We start from the raw sequence: 26,875 nt of genomic DNA on the forward strand, positions 1-26,875 counted from the left end.
TGCTCCCTGTGGGAGCTTCACCCTGGCCCTTGGAAAAGCAGGAGAGCGAAGGTCGCTGTGCCAAGTGGACTCTCTAGGGGCCCCTAGTCCAGGACCAAGTCCAGCCATGCAGGGCACCTCCGGGGGCAGGGCTGCGTTGGCAGAGGTCACCATGGGTCCCGGGAGCCTAGCTGAGGCAGTGTGTACTCTGCCTTGGCCCCGTTGCGATACTAGAGACCCTTCTGCTTATTCTGAGTCACTTAGTTCCCTGTACATAGGATACGACCTGGGTAGGGAGCAGGTGGAGGAGTTGAAAAACTTCCCACCAACTCTGCCTCTGCCCTTCTCTGCCAAAGCCCTCCCCTCGCGTGCCAATCCTCATGCTCGCCTGGGCATGGTGCACCTGTCTCCTGGGGTCCACTCGAACACGCTTCTGTGGACTCCATGTTTGGGAAATGCTTGGAAACCCACCCTGTTCGCATACCAATAAAGGGGGCCCCAAACCCGGCTGAGGGGAGATGATGGTGTCAGGGTGTTTTTTTTTTTTTTTTTTTCCTAGGAGGCTGCTTCCATTCACCTCCTGAATGTGTATTCTTTCATCTGTTTACTTAAATCCTGATCTCATTGTCTGGATTCATTTCTCACACTGTGAGAATAAACCTGGAATAAATCCATTTGAGGACCCACTCCCTCCCCTACCACCAAACATATGGGATCTCCGCAAATCAAAGTGACACTGCAGTGGTTGTAACTGGGGAAGCCAGGAGGCCTTTTGCTGAGGAGGTGCACAGGTGGGAAAAGAGGCAAAGAGGGCCTATTAATGGCAGGACCGACAGCTGACTTTCCCCACTTGTGTCCATGCTCTGAGGGTGCCATGCCCCTTACTCAGTCACAGACCCGCTTCCCATCATTACCAGGATGCGGTTCTCCCCTTTTATTTGGTGTTCTAGCGTGTATGGATCTCTGTCTGGCAGGTCTAAGCGCGGAGAGATCAGCAGCGTCTTCCTAGGCTCAAGCACCTCACAGCACTGCTTTTCCCTTGCGCCAGGGGGAGCGCCGGCAGCGCGACGTGTCCCTCGCGCCACCCCGTTGCCGCGCCACGCCCCATCCGGTTCTCCGGAAGCGCTCCTCCAGGAGCGGGCGGAAGTGTCCGCCACCGGGGGTGGGCACCCGGGTGCGGCGATGGTGGGAAGTAGCGGTAGCGGTAGCGGCGGAGGGGGCGGCCTGCTGGAGAATGCGAACCCCCTCATCTACGAGCGCTCCGGGGAGCGGCCGGTGACGGCGGGGGAGGAGGACGAGCAGGTCCCAGATAGCATTGATGCGCGCGAGATCTTCGATATCCGCCACTGCCGGGGGCGGGCGGGGTCGCTGGGGTCTGGGGAGGGGGAGCGGGGTGTCCGGCGGCCTTCCGGCATTCCTGATGGGACCGAGACAGGCATAGAGCCCATTTTCCTTCACTGGCCACATCTCATCCGCTCCATCAATGACCCGGAGCACCCGCTGACGCTGGAGGAGCTGAACGTGGTAGAGCAGGTGCGGGTTCAGGTGAGTGACCCCCAGGGTCCGGGATTGCCGCAAGGGAGCTGTGCCCGTTGCCTGGAGGATGAAGCCGAGGCTTATCGAGGTTAGACGACGTGTCCCAAACAGCAGACTAGGTTCAGACCTGGGGATGGTTGTGCCACCCTCTTCCCCCATCTCGTTCCCACAACAGGTAAGCGATCCCGAGAGCACAGTGGCCGTGGCCTTCACGCCCACTATTCCACACTGCAGCATGGCCACCCTCATCGGCCTCTCCATCAAGGTCAAGCTTCTGCGGTCCCTTCCCCAGCGGTTCAAGGTCAGTTGCGCCTAGTGGGATGGGGGTAGATGTGGGGTGAGACAAGCCCAAGTCTACGACTGAGTACGGGGCCCCAAACGAGCCTGAACTAGACACCACGGTGGGACCTGGGAGGATGTCAAGTCACGGAAATAAAACCGGGAGGAAACTTTCCTAGTTGATGCTGAGAAAAAATAAGTTCTGAATTGCCAAGAGCAAAGAGAGAGGGAGAGAATTAAGAGAGAGAAATGTGCCAGGGTGGACAGTAGGGGGCGGTGCGTAGGTTTGGACTGGAAGCAAAGGGCCCAGCAAGCCTTTAAGTGAACTGTAGTTGGCTAGGTCTTTGGGTATAATTGGAGTGGTCATAGGTGAGAGTTTCCCGAGGTGTAATGAGGAGAGAGGATCAGATGGAGGGCCTTGGGGAAGGAGGCAGTTGCGTGGGTGCCCAGGCCCTGGTGCTCTCCCTCGCAGATGGACGTGCACATCACTCCAGGGACCCACGCCTCGGAGCACGCAGGTGAGTGTGGCCTGGTGGTGAGGGGGCCGCATGGGCCCTGCTCCCCAGGAGGCTTCCCCCATGTTTGAGGGGCGAGGTTGCCAGAGGCCCCGCAGTGAAGGGCTGAGAGTTAACAGGAGCTGCCCAGTGGGAGGGATGCCAAGAAGGCAGGATAGGTGTGCACTCAGGGACTGGGAAGGTGGAAAGGAGCTGTGGGGAGGGGCCTTGTGGATGGAAGTACAACCTGCACCCCGTAGTCTCAGAGATGAGGCTGGCCATGACCTGCCTTCACCTCTGGGCTTCCCACAGTGAACAAGCAGCTTGCGGACAAGGAGCGGGTGGCAGCCGCCCTGGAGAACACCCACCTGCTGGAGGTCGTCAATCAGTGCCTGTCAGCTCGCTCCTGAACCTGGCTCCCAGCCCCTGACCTGCCACCTTTACCACAGTGTCCTGCTCCCAACTCCCCTCCCCGCAGGGCTCACACTGATTTTCCTTCAACTGCAATGAGAAACTAATGTTTGCATTTTGTAATAAACCCTTAATTTATATTCATTTCCCAACATGCCTTGACATCTTTCATTTTGGTAGGATCATTTGCGGTTTTTTGGGAAGGAGTCATGACAACGAGTGTTCATGCAAATTGTCAAAATATAATTTTTTATTTGTAAAATCTCTCCCAGCATTTTGATTAGAGGTTGAAAGTGTAAGAGAAGGGAGAAAGGGTGAAAATGCTGCTGATGGCCTTGAAATCCCATGATCCACCAGTCGAGCCTCAGCTGCTCCAGTTCCTATTCAACTGGGAAAGCAAAGGAAGATGTTCTGAGTACTTGGCTCCTGCCACCCATGTGGGAGACCTGGATGGAACTCCTTGCTCCTGGCTGCAGCCTGGCCCAGCCCTAGCCATTGGTGGTCATTTGGGGAATGAATCGACAATGGAAGATTTCTTTTTCTTGCTCTCTCTGCCTCTCTCTCCCCTGTACCTTTCAAATAATAAATATGTCTGGGGGCGGGGTGGACAAGGAAGAAATTGCATACCTGACCACCACCATAAATTCAGTTATTCACTAAAATTGCTGACAATGCCATATTGCACTGATCCTATGTGTGATGTGAACGTATAAATGCATCTGATGCCGGCATTCCATATGGGTTCAGGTCCTAGCTGTTCCACTTCTAATGCAGCTCCCTGCTTATGGCCTGGGAAAGCAGCAGAAGATGGCCCAAGTCCTTGGGCCCCTGCATCCATGTGGGAGACACAGAAGAAGCTCCTGGCTCCTGGCTTTGGATCGGCCCAGCTCCGGCCATTGGGGCCATTTGGTGAGTGAACCAGCAGATGGAAGACCTCCCTGTTTTTTCTTCTCTAACTCTGGCTTTCAAATAAAAACAAAAACAAAACCTTGCCTCCATCCCCTTACTGAGTGTGGACAGTGACCTCAAGAAGCCTCAGCAACAAGCCTGTGCACTTGGCATATTTGTTCTTGCGATCTTGCTGGTGACACAGATTGTGAGTCCTCAGAGCAGGAATTGGCCACGGCCTTTGTATTTACCATCTGTCAGTCACTTCTCCGCCCAGCTCTGTGTGCTGGGTGATGGTCTTTCTCCTTAAGAAAAAAACAAACAAAAACTTTAAAGGCAGAGAGAGAGAGATCCTCTGTCCACCATTTCACTCCCCAAATGCCAACAACAGCCAGGGCTGGGCTGGGCTGCAGCCAAGAGCCTGAGAGTCAGTGCTGGTCTCCCATGTGTGTCGCAAGGACTTCCGCTACCACCTGCTGCCTCCCACGGTGAGCATTTTCAGGAAGCTTGAACTCAATACTGGGTGCTCTAATACAGGATGTGGATGCCCCAACCAATGCACCAAACATCTGTCCACAGGTTACTGGTCTTTTTTTTTAATCCCCAATTTGCAGATGAGGGATGTTTCTAGAATACATTCCTTACTTCTCAAGACTTCCATTTGAAAAGCATGGAAGCAGCTTTGCCGCTTTAGCTCGGCTGGCAGGGGGCGCTGTTGCCTCTTTAGACGGGCTGTGCTCACATCCAGCTCTGTCATCCCAGCTGGCTCTTAGGAACCAGTGGCTTGCACACCTAAAGGCCAAGAGAATCTTCTGGATCTGACTCCCCAAGATCAGAGAGGCCTCTGTTGCTCAGAGTTTCTGCTTGTGTGATGGGGGCACAGACATGGCAATCCCTTGCAATGCCCTGTAAGGGATTAAAAGAGGTCTGGGCTGACCTGGAGGCGGGGATGCTCCCAGAGTTTCCCCATTTCCATAGGTGAGGAGGCAGCCTGGGCAACCAGGCCCAGGGAGCATTCCCTAGGCTTCATCACACACGCACCTCTGCCCTCACAGCCCCTGCCTCTAGGAGGTTGCCATGGTGTCTGTGCAGCTCAGGGAGCCTGGGGGAGAGACGGGTCAGGGGGAGGCAGGTGTTGCTGAGTCATCCCGATGGCCCTCCTGGCAGCCAGGCTGCGGGGAGTGGGGGCCACCAATCTGCTCATGCCACAGCTGGTATATCACATAGTCTGCTTGACTCATCTGTGCCTGGCCCCTTGGCTGCCTGTAGGGACACCATCTGTGCATACTGGGCCAGCACCCAGGGAACTTTCTGGAACCTCAGTTGCTGTCTGAGGGGAACAGTCGAATGGAGGAGTTTAAACTCCTTGTAACCCTATGCCGGTGTGTCTGATAGCTGTTTCTGGCCTGTGAACCCTTTGCCTTCGCTGCCGTGTCTATAAAGTGGGAATAGCACATCACAGCTAAATGAGATCAAACTCAGGATTAGATGACCTGTAGGGACACGTTCAACTCGGTCTGTTTTCATACATCATCCTGTTCTAGCACCCCAGCCCAGGGCTGGTGTAATACAGTAGGTGTTTAGGATTAATGAATGAATTGATCCTTACGGCAAAGGGCCAGGTATAGGCGCTGTGGTAAGATGAGGGATAGTTCCTATGTCCACAGCGAGGGAGAGCATGTGGAAGCTCACAGGTGGGGATGGAGAAGCAATTGTCTTGTTCCCATGGCCTGCACCTGCCCCATTGGTGGTAATGCAAATACTCTCATTGAGATGTACTTTTCTCTTGTATCTCTCATTACGGATGTCCTGTAACAAGGCTTTGACCCGAGAGGTAACTGACCTCGGTCAGGATGGATGGACAGTGGTACAGGGGGCAGGGCTGTGGTTTAGCGCTCACACCATCCTCCTACTAGTAAGACCAGACAATTCTTCAAGAGCATCCAAGTCCAGTTCAGACAGATGGAAAGACCTAGGGGGAGAGAGTGGGGGTATCTCAAGGTCATGTCCTGGTGTTGATCCTGAGGTCCCTGGTCACACATAGGATCATAGGAAGCATCTCTGGCCTCTTGGGGCCAGCATCCAAGTGCCCAGGGCCTGATTGGGCCTTTGTGGACACAGTTCCCTTGGCGATGAAGAAACACTGCTAGGGCTCAGGTTACTTGAGGGGAATCCCCACCCCGTCCCCTTGTTGGGAAGGCCACAGCAACCCATTCCACTATCCTCTGTTGGACACCCCAGAGCCCTTTCCAGCAGCACAGCTGCGGGTGTTGGTGGGGGAGGGGGCAGCCTGGATGCCTGATGGGAAGTGGTGCGTGCTGGCGCTTCAGATTTCTGACATCTGACAGGTGGCTGAGCTGTGATTCTTCCTTCCCACGGGACTTCATCCAGGAAGCCAGAAGCAGCGGGGGGAAGGGGGGGTTGCTCCCCCAGGCTTCCAGGTCCCCCAGCCCCAGGGAGAACACAATTGGGCAGGCCCCATCTCAGCCCACCCATGAACTATCTTGGGGACCACATGAATAAGACAGCCCTGCATGAGCCCTGTGACCTTACCTAACCAGACCATCCTCGCTCCAAGGCCATCTTAGGTGTTGCTAAGGAAACTGACGTAACAGCCAGACATTGACCAGGTCTCCATGACAACCTGTGACAGCTCACCAGGGTCTATCTTCCCTATAGGGTGCCTTCCCACTCTCAGCATACTCATCACCAACATCAGAATCTGATAGCTTCCTGTCGATTCACAGCTTGTCTGTCCCAGTCCTTACCCCAGAGATGAGCACCCTGCTGCAATGAGCAGATCCTGATGCCCAGTGAATAGCTGAGCATGCTGAGGCTGGGAGAGAAAGGATTCAGCTGGGCTGGAAACCAAAGCCGTCCTCATCACCTCTGCCCTCCATGCCCTGGTACCCATCCTAGGCCTCATGGGAGAGGGATTCTGGGCAGTGGTGGCATCCCACTCCTTGACCCTATTTACATCCTGCTGGGTAGGAACTGGAATGTCCAGGTCCTGACTATGCCCTGGACAGCAGGCTCTCCATCCCCACCCCCAGGGGCTGGTGAGATGGAGACCTTAAAGACTGAAGTGGCAGGCTCCAGCTGGCATCCCACACCCATGTACCCGGATTTCCCCAATGCTGGGCAGCCTCCAGCCCAGGAGCAGGATGATCAGGAGCAGGGTCACAGCCAGGGGCAGATATTTTTAGCAGAGTTGCTGGCAGCTATTGGGTGGCTGCTGGGAGGAAGGGTAGAAGCTGAGTTCCCGGAGGGGCCAAGGTCTCCTGCCCAGGATTTTAGCATGCACCTGCACAATATGGCCACACCATACCTTACTCTGCTCACAGCCAGCAGCTCCCGGGGTGACCCTGAACTCATCCTGAAAGGCAGCCTCATTAGGGAGGATCTTCATCTCCCCAGGACAGGAAGCAGAGTGGCTGGGACTTGGTGGCACAGCTAGCTCAGCTCTGGGTCTGTGGGGGGTGAGTATGCGGACAGACAAGGGGAGAATCTCCGTGAAGCCTTCAACTTTCAACTGGCTGGGACCACAGGCCAGAGTGAGGGGGAAGGGAAGGAAAATTCACTCTTAATGTGCCAGACCTTATCCTTCCCCAGTGAGAAACTGCCCCACTTGGCTGGTCCAGGTTACCCCGCCGCGCACCCCTCCCATCGCCCACTCCCCTATACTCCTCCTCCTTGCCCCTCCTCCATCTACCCCTTTCCCCACTCTCAAACACCCAAACAATCACAGAGGACACTGGAGGCCCCAGACAGCTCCCTGCCCCGCCCCTGGAGGGCGGGGGCGGGCGGAGGGGGCGTTCTGAGCGTGTGAGGTCCCCAGAGGAGGAGGGTGGGGATTCCCCGGGGGTGGGAGTGGACACGTCAGCCCCCGCAGCTGCGTGGGCCGGGAGCGGAGGAGGGGGGGGTGGAGGCTTAAATAGGCGTCTCCGGTGCCCAGAGCCAGTACGAGCCAAGAAGAAGGCGGTTGCAGGAACTGTTAGGCTGAGTGTCCGAGCTCAGGTCTGAGAGCTGGGTTGCATCCGAGCCTGGATCCCGGTCTGGTTAGTGTGAACGAGCGGGTGAGTGTCCTGGCGGAATTGCGGGTGGTTTACATACAGGTTAGGGCGCCAGGACCCTCGTGGCTCCTAAGGTGCTGTGGCGGATTCTCGCCCTCACCCCAAGGCTCATACGTGGCAGGGGTGCCCCGGATGCGTCTTCCCCCAACGGCTAATACTGCGACCCCGGGTCTCGATCCCCCAGACGGCGTCAGACGCGATGACTCTGAACGGCGGCAGCAGCGGAGCGGGCGGTAGCCGCGGCGGCGGCCGGGAGCGCGAGCGCCGTCGGGGCAGCACGCCCTGGGGCCCCGCGCCGCCGCTGCACCGCCGGAGCATGCCGGTGGACGAGCGGGACCTGCAGGCGGCGCTGGCGCCCGGCGCCCTGGCGGCCACTGCGGCCAGCACCCCCACCCAGGGTCCGAGGCTGGACTGGCCCGAGGGCTCTTCGGACTCTCTCAGCTCGGGGGGCAGCGGCTCCGACGACAGTGTGTACAAGGTGCTGCTGCTGGGGGCGCCCGGTGTGGGCAAGAGCGCTCTGGCGCGCATCTTCGGCGGTGTGGAAGACGGGCCTGATGTAGAGGCCGCAGGTGAGGGGATGGGAATACCAGGTGAGGGGAATCGCAGGGTCAAGGAGAAGGGAGCTTGGGAGCATGGACATAGTCAAGACCGCCTTCGGAATCGTGCCTCTGTACCCTGCCCAATCCCTTTCAAGAAGGCAGGGGGAGAAATTCCAGAGGAAGGGTGACACAGCTCTGTGGCCAGGGATAGGACAGCCCTCCTGGCCAGGCAGAAAACCAGAGGGAGTTTCTAGGAGGTCCTTGGTAGCCTCCGCCCCCGGGGAGAGGGGTGATAGTTGCCATTCCAACTCAGTCTTCTGTGGTCCGAGCCAATAGAGAAGGGGTGGGGAGAGTGGAAGTGGAGGCAGCAGCGCAGGCTGTGCTGGAGTGACCTCCCCGCCAGGACATTGCCAGCTTGGGGACAGGTCAGGGGGAGCTCTGGTATGCCATGCCCTCTCCATCCTCAGCTCCCAACCCTGTCACTTTTGCAGTCACTATAGTAGCCACTTTCAGGTGGGAGAGAAGGATTGAGGGGCTCTTAGCAGGACCCACCCAACCAGCCTCACCCCCAGCTGGGAGCTTTTGAGAGTCAGGTGGTAACTTGGCTGTAACTTCTGTCTCAGGGCACACCTACGATCGCTCCATCACCGTAGACGGAGAAGAGGCATCGCTCATTGTCTATGACATTTGGGAGCAGGTAGGACACAGGCTGAGATGCGGGGCCAGGGCAGGAGGATGGCACAGGGGCTCGGTGGAGGACCAGGTTCTTCACACCCAAAAGTGTGAAGGCCTTTGGGAGCCATGTGTGAACATGTGTGTATGTTATCCAGGATGGGGGCCACTGGCTGCCTGGCCACTGCATGACCATGGGAGATGCCTACGTCATCGTGTACTCAGTGACTGACAAGGGCAGCTTTGAGAAGGCTTCGGAGCTGCGGGTCCAGCTGAGGCGGGCACGGCAGACAGATGATGTGCCCATCATCCTTGTGGGCAACAAGAGCGATCTGGTGCGCTCACGGGAGGTCTCCGTGGATGGTGAGTCGACAGTGGGCCCGAGCGGGAGGCAAGTCCAGTCACGAGCGGTGGTCCAGGCCATCTAGGCTCCACCTGGGTCGCTGGGGAGCGTCAGAGGCTGCTGCCTGTCTACAGGGCTGCCCAAAGCCTGACAGGACTAGGGCAAGAGTTAAACTTGGCCCTGACCTCGGCGGATGGGCTGTGAATGTTCAGAAGGGAATACAGTTTGGAGTTTGGACTCCAGACCCATTCCTGGAGTGGGCGTGGCCCTGGGAAGGACCCTTCCCTCTTGGGCTCTGTAGTCCCCAGGACAAGACCCTTAGAGGAGTCCAGCAGGGCCTGGCTTCCTCCTCATTGGCAGCTTGGGCAATGTTACCCCAGCCCCCAGTCCATCACGCTCAATGATCTGACCTTGTGGTCATTTTCTGTGTGGACAGCTGCTGTCTTTCCCTTTAAATATTACCCTTGGGGTTATTTCAGCAAATTCACCTCCTTTTGGGAACTCCTAAAATCCGGGCATGCTCTGTTTGTGGGGTGATCCTCAGCCTGGGTCTGTGTGTTCTCTGTCTCTGGGGACTTACACTCCCAAGGAGGAGCTGTGGGGTGAGCCAGGGGTGGAACAGGCTTCTCAGCTATCCACCCTCTGCTAACTGGCATGTGCTGCCCCGTCCCACACCAGAGGGCAGAGCCTGCGCTGTGGTCTTCGACTGCAAGTTCATCGAGACATCAGCAGCGCTGCATCACAATGTCCAGGCACTATTTGAGGGCATCGTACGTCAGATCCGGCTGCGCAGGGACAGCAAGGAGGCCAATGCCCGGCGGCAGGCGGGCACTCGGCGGCGGGAGAGCCTCGGCAAGAAGGCTAAGCGCTTCCTGGGCCGCATCGTGGCACGCAACAGCCGCAAGATGGCCTTCCGTGCCAAGTCCAAGTCCTGCCACGACCTCTCAGTTCTCTAGGTGCCCTGGGCTCTCACTGCAGTGGGCAGATGGATGGACAGTTTGGGTGGGCTGGCCCAGCCTGCCACCCTAAATGCCTCAGGACTGGCTGAGATTCTAGACCCCCACACCCCGCCCTAGACCTGCCAACAGAATACCACCTGCCTCATGGCATGGACAGACACACAGTGCTGCCCTGGGAGGCAGTTCCCAGTGGCAGTGAGGGCTGGGCCCACCGACAGGCACGTGCGGGCCCACGTGCATCCTGGGCAGCCACACGTGTGGGTGCCTTCCTCCCACCCATGGCGGGAGGCAGTTGGGTGTACTGGCTATTTGTTTACATGCAGAGGTTGTGTTTTTATATATATGTGTATATATATATAATAAAGATTATTTCCTGATATGTCAGGGCTGTTGATTCTGTGTTTCCTTCTGACCAGGGCCTTCAGGAACAGGAAATGGGGAGATGAAGAGGCTCGTTGCCCCTATACTCGTGTGTGGCCTTGAATACCCTCATATTTGGATCCAGATACAGTCAGCTGGACCTGGGTTGGGATGGGGTAGGGCATGGGTCAACATGGGATCCAAGAAGCAGGAAGACACACAGCCCCTCCCTGTCCCTGTCAACCGGGTCCTCCCTTACTTAGGTCTGATGTATCCCAGTTGATTGAGGGTTCAAAGGAACTACAAGGGGTATTTAAAACTTCTGACCTGTGGACCACGGAAAGCTAGTGCAGTCACTTGGGAATCTAGCCCTGCCAAAGGAACTACAAGGGGTATTTAAAATTCAACACATACCAGTCAGCTGAGGGTGGGTGGCTGAAGACCCCATTCCACTCCTGGCTCCCCCATAACAAGGCTAATCCTCTGCGCTTGGCGCTGGCATTACACATAGGTGCTGATTTATGTCCCGGCTTCTCTACTTCCAGTCCAACTCCCTGATAAGGTGCCTGATAAAGCGATGGATAATAGCTCCAATCCTTAGGCCTGTGCACCCACATGGAGACCCTGAAGAAGCTCCTGGCTTCAGATCAGCTCAGCTCTGGCCATTGTGGCCACTTAAGGAGTGAACCGGCAGATGGAAGAGCCTTCTGTCTGCTCTCTGTAAATCTGCCTTTCAAATTAAAATACAACAATAATATTTTTAGAATTCAGCACATCCATAGCAGGGAAACTGAGGTTGCTCTCGCCCTGGGTCTTCTAACCAGCTAGGCGCCCTAGCTGTGGCTACAGGGCTGGTGCATCTACCCTAGATGCTAAAGAATGGGCAGGACGTTGGAGACGTCCATACAGGGCAGCCTTCTTCCTTTCTCATCACTGGGAGTGCAAAGCCAGGGCATCCTGACCTCAGCCATTCCATCCCACAGCTGAGGCAGATCTGTGCAAGGGCGTGCCTGTGTGCACATGGCAGGAGGGCCCATCTCCCCAGCACCAGGTGCCTGTATGGGAGCTGATCCGCAGTAATTCTCCCTGATCTGTGATTTCATTTTCCATGCATTCAGTTACCCGTGGCTGACCATAATCCAAAAATATTACCTGGAAAATTCCAGAAATCACTCAGAAGTTGTAGTAAGTGGAGAGCTATTCTGAGTCATGTGATGAGGTTTATGTCCCTCCCAAAACATGACTCATCCCTGTATACAGTGGGTCCACACTGTATCTGCTACCCTCCTGGTAATTCTCACCATATCCTGGCTTGATCAAATAGTGCCTGTGTTCCTGCCACCCTTATCTTCCTGCATGGTGACCCCACAGCTCCAGCGGGTCATGCTGGCAGCTTATATGTGCCAAAGAGGAACACTAAAGGGTTTCCTTTAAGCGAAAATGTGCTGAGATCCATGTGACTGGGAAAACATGCAGTATTTGTAGGGGTCAGTTCTCTCCATGGTCTGGTAACCACCCACAAAGGGTCTCGGAACAAATCCCCCAAGGATAATGGGGGAGAGGCTCCTGTAAGTGGTTTTGGGAGGTGAGGAATCCCATTCAATAATGGGCGGGAAGTACCTGAGTGAGGTCTGCCCATCTCCAAGACCAGAGGCAGCATGGGACAGACTAAGATGAAGACATATCTTCATGAATCTAGTTTGTTCATCCTGCAATCCCCTGAAAATCCTCACAACTAATTATAGATTATGTATCAGCTAAGAGGAGAAATAAGGGCTATCCCTCCGTGTGTGTGTGTGTGTGTGTGTGTATCAGGGGCAGCTCTGAATCTCACCCACCCACCTCCCCTCAGGGTGGTTGCAGCTGCCTCCACCCCAGCACACCTGGAGGCAGGTGGAAGGGATGATTCTCTCAGAGCAGGGACAAGGTCTCCAGCCCTTTCTGGCTTGATATTCCATTGGCTGTGTGACTCTTGGCCAACCCCTGAGCCTCTCTGCTCAGCGTGTGAGTAGGTGCGGTTCAATAGATGCGCACTCCAAACAGCACCCGGAGCACCTTGGGAGCCCAGCAGAGGTACTGAGCTCCTTGCCAACCCTGCCGTGGCACTGCCCCAGCCAGGCCACCGGGGTGACCAAGGCAGCTGAGACAGCTAGGGGGAACTGGCCTCTGGGCCTCTGATGGAGAAACAGTTACAGCTCCTCCTACTATGGAATGAGCTGCGGTCAAGGCTCCAGGCAGCTCACAGAGGCCCAGGAAGTGGACGCCTAGAACTAATAAAGGAATGTCTGAACCTGGAGTCCTCTCAGACACACAGTGTGAAGGACCGGGGACAACCCTGGGAAGTTCCAAGGAAGGGGAGGGACCAGAGCATTCCACCTGCTGCCCTTGAACTGGCTCCCAGCCCCAAGAGCTTCCTCGGGTCCAATGAGGGGAGGGCCCCTGGGCAGCCCTGCAACTCACTCAAGGTCACCTGAGCTGGCTCATGTGTCTCTTCTTGGAAGCGTAAGATGGATCATACCCCCAGCCCACCCACTAGTCCCACAGGGGGATAACGCCAAGACAGGATGAGAGCCAGGCCACTGCTGGGTCCTCAAGTCCTATGCCAGAGAGGTTCTTAATCTAATGGAAATGATAGGAGTGATGTTGTGTGTGTAGAGGGAGGGAACACATGGTGTGTGTGAGAAGGGGCAGGAAACGGGCCGCAGAAAGGGATCCCTCGAGATGTAAGCAGGTGAGGGAGCTAGAGGGGTATTCCAGGTAAAAGGCACAGAGCAGTCAAACTGTGGGGGGTCCAGTGCACAGTAGAGACGTCGGATGGAATCTGAAGCTGCAAAGTCATAGCCGAACCTGAAGGCCAAGGAGCACCCACTGGGCTGTGTCGGGGTCCGTGGTTGCCCGCCTCCTGGGGCTGGCAGTCACGGATGCTGGGCAGCAGTGCCTAGCTTTCCAGGGTCAATGAATAACTGGGGGTGGGAGGTGGAGCCTGGCCTGCTGCCGTGGGCCCAGTGGCATTTTTCCACCCATGAGCTAGTGTGGCCAGACCGCCTACCTGCTCAAGTGTCCGCCTAGGCAAACCCCACCTGGCCTGGCCTGGCCTGGCCCAAGCTCCCTGGAGAAGGAGCCCTCTCTCCTGGCAGTTGGACTGAAGAAGCCAGCCATTGGCACTCGTGGGTGAGGGGCTGACAGTGGAGACAGGGATGGTGGGGAGGGCTGAGTTCAGGGATGGGATGGGGCAAGGGAGAAAGAGACACAGCCCTGGATTCCTGTGGTCTGGGAAGAATTCCTGGGGATCCTTCTCTGAGTACTCTCCACCTGCTGGGGTGTAACTCCATGTCTAAGGGGTGGCAGGGGGAGGTGGCACCGCCCCAGAGACCCCAAGCCACAAGCCTGCTGCAGCCAGAGGACCTCTCCTGTACTGAAGTCCTCCATGACCTTGGCCAGGCTTTGCCCGCCCTTCGGGACTTGCCTGTAACTGGAAGTTACAGGTTGAGCTGGGGCTGCTGGGAAGTAGCCTCTGGGGGTATCAAGCTGGTGGCTGTAAGAAACCTTGTGGGGGGAGGGCTGAGGCACAGAGAGGCTGGGCCTGGGGCTGTAGAGACTGCGAGCAAGCCCTAGGACCTGGCGCCAGTCCACAGTGAGGCCCCCTCTGGCTGTGCCAATAGGACGGAACCCCCACCTCTTCTACCCTGGACTGGAACCTGACTGCCCTGTCTTTCAGGACTGTCCCGACCATGGTCCTGGCCTGGTTGTGGCTGCTTTGCCTCTCTGTCCCCCAGGTGAGCTGGGCTCTGTCTCCTTCCTTCAGGTCCTGGCCTTGGAGGGGAGGGGGACAGGAAGAAGGGCCCCTTGCCCCCCGACACCTTACCTTCCAGGAAATCACACTGACCACTGGAGCAATGTGGGAAGCATGGGCTGTGGCCCCTGCTGTGGTCTCAGAGGGTCAAAGGCTCAAGTATGGGACTAGGCCCAGGGAGGTCAGGCAGGAAGAAAAACCCTGCTGACCCTGCACAGGCTGCCCCGGAGGTCCCGCCCGCTGAGCTACATTTGGAAGTCCCAGAGAACTACGGAGGCAATCTGCCTTTGTATCTGGCCAAGGTGAGCACCTTGTCCCCTGCCTCCTATACCCTTTGCCCCTTCTGGCTCTGGCTAGCTGGCCGATCCTGCTTGGTGCGGAGTGTCTCTCAAAGTGTGTGTGACTGGCAGGAGTTAAGCCCAAGGCTTTACTGGGTGAGCGGGAAGTCTCTTGATGGCAATGTTCCTGGCTTTTGAAAGAACCAGAAGGAGCAGCCAGAGTAGCAGGTGCAAGCCTGCTGCTTAATGGCTATGAAATCTCCCTGACACTCAGTCTCTCCAAACCTACCATGGGGCAGGGGGCAACGGGTTCAGGAGGCCTCCCAACCCAGGCCCAGGATCTTCTGCCTTCCCTCTGATCCTCTACCCCCAGTTGCCACTGCCTCACATGGAAGTTGGAGGGCAGATCATGCTGGCAGCTGATCTGGGTGTGGCAGCTGAAAGCCCCTTTGCGGTGGAGGCCGAGTCTGGTTTCCTGCTGGTGACCAGGGTCCTGGACCGAGAGGAGCAGGCAGAGTACCGACTGCAGGTAGGGATGGGTCTGGGCACTGGGAGCCATAGGGAAAGCAGGGCTGGGCACTGACTGCCCTGCTCCACCAGGTGACCCTGGAGGCTGAGGATAGGCGTGTCCTGTGGGGTCCACAGCCTGTGACAGTGCGTGTGAAGGATGAGAATGACCAGGTGCCCCGGTTCTCCCAGGCCAGCTATGCAGCTCAGTTGAGCCAGGGCACCAGGCCTGGTAAGTGGCCAGGGAAGCTGAGGGAGGACCGGGAGGAGCTGAAGGGATGACAGACAGCCAAGAGTCAGTTGGCATGGTGATGGGGCAGTGGGGGTCCTGGCTGTTTCCTCTGATTTCTGTGCCATGTGGCCCCATCTACTCTTGGTCTCAGTTTGCTCAGCAGTAAAGTGGGGTGAAAAGCTATGGCTCACCTCCAGAGAGATGCTTAGCACCAAGCTAGATCTGACAGCCTACAAAAGACTTGCAAGGGAGAGACAGAGGAGAGGCCTGAAGACTCTACCCTCACCTCCAGCCCTCATGGTCTCCCTTCTTCCCACAAACCAGGTGTTCCCTTCCTCTTCCTCGAGGCTTCAGACGGAGACGAGCCAGGCACGGCCAACTCGGATCTCAGATTCCACATCCTGAGCCAGACCCCGGCCCAGCCTTCTTCAGATGTGTTCCAGTTGGACCCTCGCCTGGGGGCTCTGGCCCTGCGCTGGGAGGGTGAGCCCTGAACTGGGTGCACTGGAGGTGGTGCAGGGGGACCCGGAAAGCCCGGAGAGGGGGCACCTGAACAGACAGAGAAGGCTGGGGGTAAATGGGAGGAGCCTGTGGGACAGACAGGGCGCACCCAGGGGAGAGTTGGGGGTGGAGGACGAAGGCAGTACCTCAGCTCCACACACTGGTGACCCCATGGCAACAACCGCAGGAGAAGTGGGGTGGTTAGCCTGGGCTGTCACTGGGAGAGCTCAGGAGAGACCCAGATGGGCGAGCTCAGACCAGGTAGGGGTTGAGATGGGGAGAAGAGCAGATCATGTATCAGTCAGCCTGCCTATCACACATCTGCCCTCACCCCTGCCACTTTCCAGGCAGCACCTCTGACACTCCCCCAGCACTCCCCCATCCATATATCCAAACCTGCCCCATCCATCCAATCAGCAACCTGCCACCTTCCCACCTCTCCCTCTTCCCATCCCTCCAGCCCTTCCTCCTTTCATGGTACGTGGTACATGGTACAAGAGACTTTGTTGAAAACACAGGCTGGCCATTGCGCTTGGCCTTCTGCCCAGCTAACCACTCTCCCTCCTCTAGGGAGCGCTGGCCTAGACCATGCCCTGGAGGGCTCCTACCAGCTCTTGGTACAGGTCAAAGACATGGGTGACCAGGCCTCAGGCCACCAGGCCACTGCCACAGTAAAGATCTCTGTGGTGGAGAACACCTGGACGCCCCTAGAGCCGGTCCACCTGGCCGAGAACCTCAAAGTCCCATACCCACACCATCTGGCCCAGGTAAGTGAGTGACTGGATACTGCAGCGGGCCTGTTTGGGGTGTAGGTCTGTAACCCAACCTGAGCCCTGCTCCTCCCTCCACTCGACCCATCACTCCCCCACCATGAGCAGGATGGTTAAGGCTCTGGGACCAATCCTCTGGTTTCTCAACTACCATCCTCTGGTGGATGTGACACTCAGCTCTGATGCCTGCCAAGCTTGCCCAATTCTTCCTCCAAGATGAGCAGCTGCCTGGGGATTGTCACCTAAGTCAGGAATGTCTCAGACTCTTCTGGGAATGCCCTGGGGTCAGGCCCAGGCAGAGAGGGCAGGAAATAAAATCACCTGGTGATGATTCAGGCATTTGGGGCAGAGTCCACACGTGTGCCAGAGCAAGGCCCCTGTGGTCTTGCCAACAAGTGCCCCTAACAGAAGAGCCCCCCATGGACTGCAGGCTAAGGGAGGACAGCACCTCACCTGGGGTCCCACGGTAGCAAGGCCACAGACTCCTCACCCAGGAACTGCTGGGTCACAGGGAATGATGATGGGGGTTGCTCATGGTCCTCAGTCTGGGGCACTCTCATTCGTCTGCCCTCCTTCTGTGCCCTCATAGGTCCACTGGAGTGGGGATGCTGTGAGCTACCACTTGGAGAGCCATCCCCCAGGGCCCTTTGATGTGGACATGGAAGGGAAGCTCTATGTGACCAGCGAGTTGGACCGAGAAGTCCAGGCAGAGGTGAGTTGAGAGGGAAGGTAGGCAGCAGGTGGGGCATGCTAGGTCGCTACCTGCTTGGCTTTCGGGGGTGCCACAGTCCCTGAAGGTTCAGAGGCAGTGGGGTCAGCCTAGAAGAGAATTGAAGCTGGCCACCAGGAATAGCTCCTTCCTGGGCCGGGCCGGGCTGGAGCTGCCCGTGGCCTTGACCTGAAGCCCCGTCCCCTCCCCACTGTCTACGGCAGTACGTGCTCCAGGTGCAGGCTCAGAATTCCCACGGGGAGGACTACACGGAGCCCCTGGAGCTACAGGTGGTGGTGATGGATGAGAATGATAACGCACCTGTCTGCCCCCTGCCAGGCCCGCCAATCAGCATCTCTGAGCTCAGTCCCCCAGGTGGGCCCTGGTCCTGGCAGGGGTGGAGAAGTATGGGGTCCACCCCTCTGGCATGAATAGGAGATAGCCCAGACCCTCAGGTCAATGTCCTTTCCCCAGATAAACACGCATGAGCTTCAGTTCCATGCAGCCCAACAGTGGACGGGGCCACTGGACTGGGCAGCGGGCCCACAGGGTGGGTGCCCCCTTGCAGGCACTGTAGTGACCACGCTGTCAGCGGAGGACGCGGATGCCCCTGGCTCCCCCAATTCCCACATTGTGTATCAGCTGCTGAGCCCTGAGCCGGAGGAGGGAGCCAGGGGCAGAGCCTTCCAGCTGGACCCTGCTTCAGGCAGCCTGAGCCTGGGAGATGTCCCACTCCAGGCTGGCCAGAACCTCCTTCTGCAGGTGCTGGCCATTGACCTGGCCGGAGCAGAGGAGGGTGAGTACCCCGGCCCTCTACCCTATCCCCTGCCTACAGCCACTGCTCCTCTGCTCCAACCTGAAGCTCATCTACATGGCCCCTCCTGTCTCAGGCCTCAACAGCACGTGTGAGGTGGAGGTGAAGGTCACAGATGTCAACAACCACGCTCCTGAGTTCACCACTTCCCAGGTGAGCTGAGGCGGCGGGGTGACCTCCTCAGGGTGGGTGCCAGGGGTTGGGAGCATGTCCTCTACCTTCCCCATCTCTTCAGATTGGGCCTGTAAACCTCCCTGAGGACACGGAGCCCGGGACTCTGGTGGCCACACTCACAGCCACTGATGCTGATCTTGAGCCTGACTTCCGTCGCATGGACTTCGCCATTGAGGCAGGGGATGCAGATGGGACCTTTGGTCTGGATTGGGAGCCAGATTCAGACCATGTCCAACTCCTCCTCCGCAAGGTCAGGGACTAGGTGGGTGGGAAAGGAACACTTGTGCACACACACACACACACACACTCCCAGCCCACATAGTGACCCTGGCCTCACCCGTTGCAGAACCTCAGCTATGAGGCCGCTCCAAGCCACACAGTGGTGGTGGTGGTGAGGAACGTGATGGAGCTGGTGGGCCCGAGCCCAGCTCCTGCATCCACGGCCACCGTGACTGTGCTGGTGCAGAAGGCAGCGCCACCGCCCAGGTTGGAACAGGAGAGCTATGAGGCCAATGTCCCAGTCAACACCCCAGCCGGCTCCTTCCTGCTCACCATCCAGCCCGTAGAGGCCTGGAGCAAGGCCCTCAGGTGAGCCAAAAACCCAGTCTCTTACCTGGATCAACTCTGCCAGGCTGCCCAGGGATAACCCTCATTTCCTGTAGCCTGGAACAGTTTGTAAGCTACGGCCCGATACTAAGGTGGGGACTCCTGGGGGCTGTCAGGACTGCATGGACCAGACAGGGCTTGGAGGGGGAAATTTAGATCCCAAGAGAACTCAGCTTTTGCCTCCCCAGCTGGAGGGAGCACCAGATGCCCAGCTCTGAGGGTTGCACCAAGTCCTACAGCTGGAGGTGGGGGACTAGGCACCTTGGGCTCTACTGCTTTTCTGAGTCACAGAGACATTGAGGCCTGCTCTGGGGGTTTCTGACATGCATGCGTGGTACTGGTGCCTCCTTGCCTCCCCCCACATACACCCCTTCTCTCCTCAGGTTCTCCCTGGTCAATGACTCAGAGGGCTGGCTCTGTATCCAGAAAGTCTCTGGGCAGGTGCACACAGCCCGCTCACTGCAGGGCGCCCAGCCTGGGGGCTCCTACACAGTGCTGGTGGTGGCCCAGGATGCAGGTGGGCCCAGGGAAATGTGGGGCCTTCAGGCAGGGAGTGTGACGCTCAGACTTGGGAGCAGAACAGAGCTTCCTCCTTGGGACTGTGGCACTGCCTGGGACTACCACACCCCAGGCAGGAACAAAGGACTAGGACTTAACCCCAGCTGGGCAGGCTTGGCCTCTGCCTCCTTTCTTTGGCCACCCTCCCAGCTCTCTCCCTTAGCCCTCAAGTGGCATGATAGGAGTGGGGGAAGAGGGAGGGGCAGGTTTGGTGTCCCAGAAGGTACAGATGGCCTGGCAGCTGTTCAGGTAGTGAAGCGTAGAGGCTGGCACAGGGTGACAATGGGATGGAAGGTGGGTGGAAAGGGCAGTGGGGGGCCAGCAAGGTGGTGCTCACCCTGTCCCCACCCTGACCCGCAGAGGAACCAAGGTTGAGGGCTTCTGCTGCTCTGGTGATCCACTTCCTGAATGCCCCTCCGGCCCGGGCCATGCCACTGAGCCCCATGCTCACCCGGCACCTCTGCACGCCCCGCCAGGACCAGGGCGTGCTCGTCAGCGGCCCTGGAGAGGACCCCAACGTGGCTTCTGGGCACAGTCTCTACAGCTTTGCCCTTGGTCCCAATCCTACGGTGCAGCGTGACTGGCGACTCCGACCCCTCAACGGTGTGCAGTGGGGAAAGGGAGGAGGAAGTGTGGGGGCTGGGAGGCAAGATGCACAGCGCCTCCCACCCCCACCCTGAGAGCCTATCCAGGCTGGCAACTCTTTCTGGTCATTGCCTGCCATCCCCTCAGGTTCCCACGCCTTTCTCACCCTGGCCCTGCACTGGGTGGAGCCAGGTGAGCACATGGTCCCTGTCGTTGTCAGCCATGATACCCAGGTGTGGCAGTTCTCTGTACCAGGTGGGTAGCCTGCAGCTCCTGGGGGCTGTCCCTGGGACATATGGGGAGGGGCTGGGGACGTACGTACATGGAGGCTCACCCAGACAGCCCTACCAGGCACATGTATAGAACATGTGTGACTATGCAGATGCACACACACCACGTGTGTCTGCAGCCAGGGTGCCCTTGCCCGTCATTTGTGCTCTACTCTCCCCCTCCACAGTGGTAGTATGTCGCTGCAACACGGAGGGGCAGTGCATGCGCAAGGTGGGCCGCATGAAGGGCATGCCCACCAAGGTGTCGGCCGTGGGCATCCTCGTGGGCACCCTGGCTGCCATAGGTAACTGATGCTGGGCTCCTGCCTGGGCGAGGGTAAGGGGTGGTTGGGGCCACAGAGTGGAGTCGCCAGTCCCTGAGGTGCCCCAAGTATGGGAAAAAAGTGTCCTATCTCTCCTGGTCATTCTACCGTTGCCCCTGCTGGCATGTTCATCATCGCTGTTAGAGATGCAGTCTGTGCTGTTGTCCACTCCTTTGCTGGCCATTCCAGGTTCTGTGCCAGGCACTGGACACAAATTATCCCAACTCCTCCCCACGGGCTGTGAGGTCGATCCCAAGGTCACAAGGCTCAGAGCAGTTCAGTGACTTGTTCGAGTGTCCCCAACCACAATTGGACAGAACCTAGGTCTTTCTAGCCCAACTTCTCCACCCCCTCCTGTCCACTCTGTCCAGTCCTCTGACTGCTTTCACCCCCTGGCTGGATTTCTTTGCTTGGATTCTAGCACAATCTACAATGGGTCTTTCTCTCAGAGGTCAAGAGGAACTGCTCAGTTGTTTCCAGGTGACTGCCACCAAACTGTCCCCCTCTAATAGAGAGGCCTTTGATGCTGGAGAGCTTCAGAGGAGTGAGAACTCAGCAGGCCAAGCAGACAGGGCTGCTGTCCCCAACCCGGGCTTGGAGTGCTATCCAGGAAATGCCGTCTCTTTATTCAACCCATGTCAATAACAGGGAGTCCCTCCAGCAACTTCTGCAGCCTGATTCTTCCTTTCTGGTCCATCCCACCCCACCACCCCAGGCTTCTTCCTCATCCTCATCTTCACCCACATGGCACTGGCAAGGAAGAAGGACCTGGACCAGCCGGCAGACAGTGTGCCCCTGAAGGCAGCAGTCTGAAGCTTGGCTCCTGGCTCCCTCTCTGACACCTGAGATCCTCCCTGTGCCCTGGTGGTGGCACTGTCACCTGAACATGGACTATACGGGGTGCATGGGCAAGCACTGCAGACAGTGGCATGTTTGCCCACTAATAAAGCCTTGGGGGGCTGGGCTGGGCCCCTGAGGACTTCTGTATCCCTGTCCTGTGGGCTGTGTGCTTGTGTGGGTGTGCAAACACTTGCACCTCCAGGCCTTTCCCACCTCCTACTGTGGAGTGCCCTGTGGGTAAGCAGAAGGAGACTGACACCCTCCGTGGGGAAGGGCACTGGTGCCTTTGGCAGGCTGCTGATGAGACCTTGGGATCATGGCAAGGTGAGTCATTTTATTGGCCATCCAGAGCCAGAGCCTAGAGAATGTGACCAGAGACAGGTTAACCCTGCAGGTGATGGTCAAGCCAGAGTACAAGAGAGATCTTCGATGTGCTGGTTCACTCCCCACACAGCTGCAACAGCCAGAGCTGAGCTGATCTAAAGCCAAAAGTCAAGAGCCTCTTCCAGGTTTTCCATGCGGGTGTGGGGTCCCAAGGCTCTGGGCTGTCTTCCACTGCTTTCCCGGGCCACAAGCAGGGAGCTATATGGGACGTGAAGCATCCAGGACATGAACCAACATCCATACGGGATACCAGCATTTGCAGGTAGAGAATTAGCTGATTGAGCCATTATGCCGGCCCCAAGGAGGGTTGTCTTTCTGGACTTTACTGGACATCATCTTTGCATAAACTTGTGAGTCCAGCTCTCTAAGCATGCGTAAGCAGTCGCACCCCTGTGTGTGAGTCACTTACAGGTGGGGTGGCCAGAGGCCCATTGGGCTAAGGAGGGGCTTAGGCAGGAGGCCAGGGTGCCCCAGTGCAAGCTCCGAGGCATGTCTGGCTGCCTTGCTTGCTAATGACCATGCCAGTGGGGACATCTGCACAAAGTTGGGGAGGGAGGGTCACTGTATTATAGCGACTGGAAGGGCACAGGGACCCTCTACTCGCCCTAGCAGCTCACTGAGCCCTGAATGTCCCTGCACACTCACCTATAATAATCCCTGATCCCTGGCTCCCCCCAAACTCGTGCTGACCCTCCCCACACTAGACTCCCTTCCCAGAAGTCTCTGGGTGAGCTGGGATGGGACTTGCTATCCTGGGCCCCCTTGCCTGCTGATGGGAAATCACGGGGAAGGGAGAAAAACAGCCTCTGTGGGGCCCAGGCCCTATTTTTAGGAGATAATCTCTCCACTGCTGGCAGATTCCGTGGGAAGGGGGCCAAGCCCAGCCAAGGGAGACAGGGCAAGCGTCGCTGGGGAGACTCGGGGGATGAGATCTGAGGCTGGCCCAGGAATCCCTACCTGGAGCTCTGCCCATAAGTCTGGGCCCCAGAAGAGCTGCCCAGCCTGGACCCAGGACCCTCTGCCTCATCTATACCACACATTGGTCCTCAGGACACAAAGCTGCTTGTAGGAAGCATCTTGTCCCATCTTCTCAGCCACATGCAGAGCCAGGGAGAACAGGAAAGGTCAGGGAGGCTGAGGGCTGCAGGAGGGAGTGTTAAGAACCAGGGTACAGGATGCAACAGTCTGGCCGAGGTCCCTATCAGGTCTCTGCCTTCCGCTGGTCCCTGCTCCCACGACATCCACCGAAGGGCCTTAGGGCTCAGCCAGGTCTGCTGCTTACTGTCAAGGAGGGAAGAAGCACTGCCAGGAGATGGAGGGATTTCCACATGTTCCTGTGGCCCATGGGATGCAGCACTAGGGCGGAAGCAGCCCTACTCTTTGACTCTGTGTTCTGGGGGGGATGGGTAACCGGAGAGGGCTGGGAGAATGGGCAGATGGATGGTGGACTGGTGCATAGGTGAGCAAGTGCTAGGGACCAGAGAAGGCAAGCGTGGATGACAGGACACTGGGGCAAATGAAGGGCCCAACTCCCATCTGAGGGCTTCTCCCACCAGCCCCTAGGCCACTCCTTGCTTAGAGAGACACTGTAGAGAGACCCCCAAGATCTGCCTTTCACTTTTTTTTAAAGGCTTATTTATTTTTTATTGTAAAGGCAGATTTACAGAGAGAAGGAGAGGCAGAGAGAAAGACTTTCCATCCCCTGTTCAATCCTCAAATGGCCACAATGGCTGGAGCTGAGCTGATCCGAAGCCAGGAGCCAGGAAACCCCTTGGGGTCTCCCACATGGGTGCATCCTCTACTGCTTTGAGTCATCCTCGACTGCTTTCCCAGGCCACAAGCAGGGAGCTGGATGGCAAGCTGAGCAGTCAGGACACAGACCATATGCGTGGAATGCCAGCGCTTGTAGGTGAAGAATCGGCCCACTGAGCCATTGCACTGGCCCTGGTTTTATTTCTAAAAATGAAAACGCAGACACACATTTAGCAAGAGGAGGAAAGTTTCTTCCAACTGCAGCCTCACTCTACACATGCCTGTAATAACAGCTAGGGCTGGGCTGTGCCAAATCCAGGAGCCCAAAACTCAATCCAAACCCCGCCATGTGTGGTGGACACTCAAGTATCGAAGCCATCAGCTGCTACCTCCCGGGGGCCACAGTAGCAGGACTCTGGAATCAGGAGCAAAGCCAAACCTCACGCCTGGGCACCCTGACATTTCATGGGCACGTCCCAAGGGACCGTCATAGGCTGTCTGAACTGCTAGGCCAAACACCCTGTCCTCAGTTTACTTTGTGATAAAATGGTTCATGGGGTGGCCAGGAAGAGCAGATGAGAGAATCCCTAGCCAGGCATGACACAAGAGCTGGCTAGATGTGGCTTGGCCTGCTCTGTGGATCTCCGAGGACTTACCACAGGTGTCAAAGCTCCACAGTTACACAGGCCTTGGCTGGGGCAGTGGTGGGGAGCACTTTGGGGAGAGTCCCTGCTTCACCCCCCACTCTGGTCTTGCTGTCTTCTCCTTGGTGTCCAGGTTCTGTCTGCAGCTGCAGGCAGGGGTGGGGGAAGGCTGGGCCCTCACTGGGGGGCTTCTGCTCTCCCTTCCCAGGTCCTTCCCAAAGGCACGGGGCCAGATCAAAGAGCCCCCGGCATGGAGGCTGAGAGGCGGGCTTGGAAAGAATGTAAACAGGAGGATATTTTTAAACGTTTTTCCAGCTCCAGTGATTAGGGCTCTCAAAGCAAGGGGCCTGGAGGTCAGTGTGGCCCTCTCCCAACCAATGCACAAAGCTGTCGAGGGTTCAAAATACGCTTCCCCACCCACACTTACTTGCTCCCACCCAGGAGTCAACCTGGGGCCTCAGGTGGAATTTCATCCTGTGGTCTTACCGCTGAGCGTCCTGCTGCTGTGGAAGGTCAGGGTCCTGAGGAGAGAGCCTCAGAGACATGGCGGGGCTTCTGGATTGCAGGGACTGGTGTTGGGAGACCCCTCGGTGGCCCTGTCACTCCACGGGGCGTGTGGGCACATCTGTGGGGCTGTGAGCGTATGCCCTCCTCAGCCCCCCTTGCTCACCTTTCTCAGCACCTCCAAGCTACTGCAGAGGCGCCTTTGGTGTGTGGATGCTATGGGGGTTCAGGAACCTCCTGCAGGGCTTCCCAGGAGGGTAACCTGAGGACAGCATGGGGACAAGAGCGGGCTGGGGAGAGGGCAGGCCAGGAGGCTGGGGGCCTGGGGTTAGGACCGGCACTGACACACACCATAGGAGTGATAGGGGGGCCATGGTGTTAACAACAGGTCCTCAACTGCCTGAGGTGCGGGTGGGAGACACCCAGGTGACACCACAGCTTGGGAACATGGTGTCCCAATGGCCTGGGTTTCCTCCTTTCCGGTGGCACAGTGACAGTCATCATGGGCTCCATGACAACAGCCTCTTCCCTCCTCAGAGTGACGCAGCCACCCTCCCACACTCTCCACAGGAGAGTCACACAGTGGCTGCAGCCACCACATCTCCTCCCCCGACCTGCACCAACTCACACCACACACATCCTGTGACCATGCCCCAGGGACTCCTAAATGTGGGACCAGCGCCCGACCTCATCCACATTGCATGGGCTACAGTCAACATCCCAAGCCCAGGCATAGTTGGGGAAGATAAGGATCCCGAGCCCTAGGAGAAAGACCCCCACAGGCCACCTCGTTTTGCTTGTGAAGGGCGCTGTCCAGCTCCAGGTTACACAATGCCTCTGTGGAGTCGGGCTCAGGCCCTAGATGTGGTCTCCTACCCACCCTATCCTGTATCCCTGTGCTGAGAGGAAACTTGGAGCTTTAGCAGGCTTGAAGGGATGCCTGCCCAAGGGAGGGGCGTGGCCCCGGGGAGCACAGGGACTACTAGGGATAGAGATCTGGAGCTTTGTTCCCCAGTTGAGGGCTGGAGCTGCACCCCGAAGCCATCGCTGCACTGTCCCAAGTGGCTGGTGCCCTGTGAGTCCTTCCCCTGGGCCCTCACTCCTCTCTCCACTTGGTGGCAGTGGTGGTGGCAGTGGGGTCAGAGATAGTGGCCAGCTGGGAAGCAGTCATGTGCACCAGGCCCTTATCTGACACATTCCCTGGAAACTTGGCAGATGCTGCCAGCTTCTGGGCACACTGGGCCAGCCTGGGGGTGAGGTGGTTACAGAGATGGTGTGGCAAACCGGGTTTCCGCAGCCTTTCTGCTGGAAAGACCCCATCAGAACTGACCCCATGGGTCTCTAAGGGATTAGCTGCTAAGAACACTCCACACTTGATCTGCTAAGAACACTCAATGCAGAGCTCACCACCATGATCCATTTCTGTTGTCCACGGCCCTGGGGACAGGGTGCTGCCTTTGGCCATGCAGAAGCTGCCTCCGGGGCTCAGTACTGGGCCATGATCCCCAGGGACCCAAGCAGGCCACTGCTCGGCCCGCTGCCCATCTTCCCATCTCAGAGCTGCCAAGTCCTTGTCCCTCTCCAGGCTGTTGCAGAAAGACGGCTAAAGGACTGCAGATTGTGCACCTATGAGTATGCATGTGCATGTTTGTGCATGCACATGTGTGTGTGTCTATGTGCACCCCAAGACTTGGGGGTACAGGACCAGGACCAGGAGAGAAAAGCAAGTGGGGTCCCACCTTGGAGACTCCCACCCCCTGGATTTTCCACTGGCACGTCGGCACCCTCTCCCCGAGAATAGGCCCTTCGAGCCGCGTGCGACAGAGCCCAGACAGAGGAGCCTTTTTTTAGCTGTCCTTTGATTGTCAGCTCTCAAGCAGCTGCTATTTCAAGCCCCAATGCCCAGAGCAGTAGGGCCAAGTGGGAGCCAGGGTCAGAGCAATGGGTCTGGCTGGTTCCCCAAAGGCATCCCCGAGGGGCCAATCATGCCCTCTCAAGCCCAGCCCTAGCCACAGGAAGAGCACAGGAGTTTATGCATTCATCTCCAGAAAAGCTGCTGCCCTGGCAAAATCCAGACACATCCAAAGCTCACCCCACAG

At 57.5% G+C, this 26,875-nt stretch overlaps 3 protein-coding genes across 6 annotated transcripts; all 3 read left to right on the top strand.

The window, feature by feature from the left end:
* Nucleotides 1-1,131: 1,131 nt before the first annotated feature.
* Nucleotides 1,132-2,853, top strand: LOC121167694 (cytosolic iron-sulfur assembly component 2B). Its single transcript, XM_040997250.1, has 5 exons — nt 1,132-1,315; nt 1,445-1,524; nt 1,691-1,816; nt 2,267-2,312; nt 2,601-2,853. Exons 1-5 carry the CDS (start codon nt 1,162-1,164, stop codon nt 2,696-2,698), a joined length of 504 nt encoding a protein of 167 aa, XP_040853184.1. The 5' UTR covers nt 1,132-1,161; the 3' UTR covers nt 2,699-2,853.
* A 5,006-nt stretch (nt 2,854-7,859) lies between these two features.
* LOC121167730 (GTP-binding protein RAD) lies at nt 7,860-10,170 on the top strand. The gene is made up of 4 exons (XM_040997308.1): nt 7,860-8,229; nt 8,823-8,896; nt 9,030-9,234; nt 9,893-10,170. Exons 1-4 carry the CDS (start codon nt 7,860-7,862, stop codon nt 10,168-10,170), a joined length of 927 nt encoding a protein of 308 aa, XP_040853242.1.
* Nucleotides 10,171-14,264: 4,094 nt separating this feature from the next.
* On the top strand, nt 14,265-21,465 carry LOC121167727 (cadherin-16-like). Of its 4 annotated transcripts, none has more exons than XM_040997301.1 (17): nt 14,265-14,309; nt 14,545-14,628; nt 14,978-15,133; nt 15,205-15,343; nt 15,668-15,826; nt 16,415-16,611; nt 17,204-17,326; nt 17,548-17,698; nt 17,892-18,119; nt 18,214-18,290; nt 18,373-18,561; nt 18,658-18,899; nt 19,301-19,434; nt 19,836-20,078; nt 20,208-20,315; nt 20,518-20,634; nt 21,368-21,465. In XM_040997301.1, exons 1-17 carry the CDS (start codon nt 14,265-14,267, stop codon nt 21,463-21,465), a joined length of 2,490 nt encoding a protein of 829 aa, XP_040853235.1. The 4 variants fall into 4 exon arrangements, with proteins under 4 accessions (XP_040853235.1, XP_040853236.1, XP_040853237.1 ...); XM_040997302.1 differs by having other exon boundaries at nt 19,301-19,432; nt 19,900-20,078; XM_040997303.1 differs by having other exon boundaries at nt 19,301-19,430; nt 19,952-20,078.
* Nucleotides 21,466-26,875: the final 5,410 nt, after the last annotated feature.

This window comes from Ochotona curzoniae, unplaced genomic scaffold (assembly GCF_017591425.1).
Source record: "Ochotona curzoniae isolate NIBS_2020 unplaced genomic scaffold, NIBS_Ocur_1.0 patch423, whole genome shotgun sequence".
NCBI classification, from domain to species: domain Eukaryota; kingdom Metazoa; phylum Chordata; class Mammalia; order Lagomorpha; family Ochotonidae; genus Ochotona; species Ochotona curzoniae.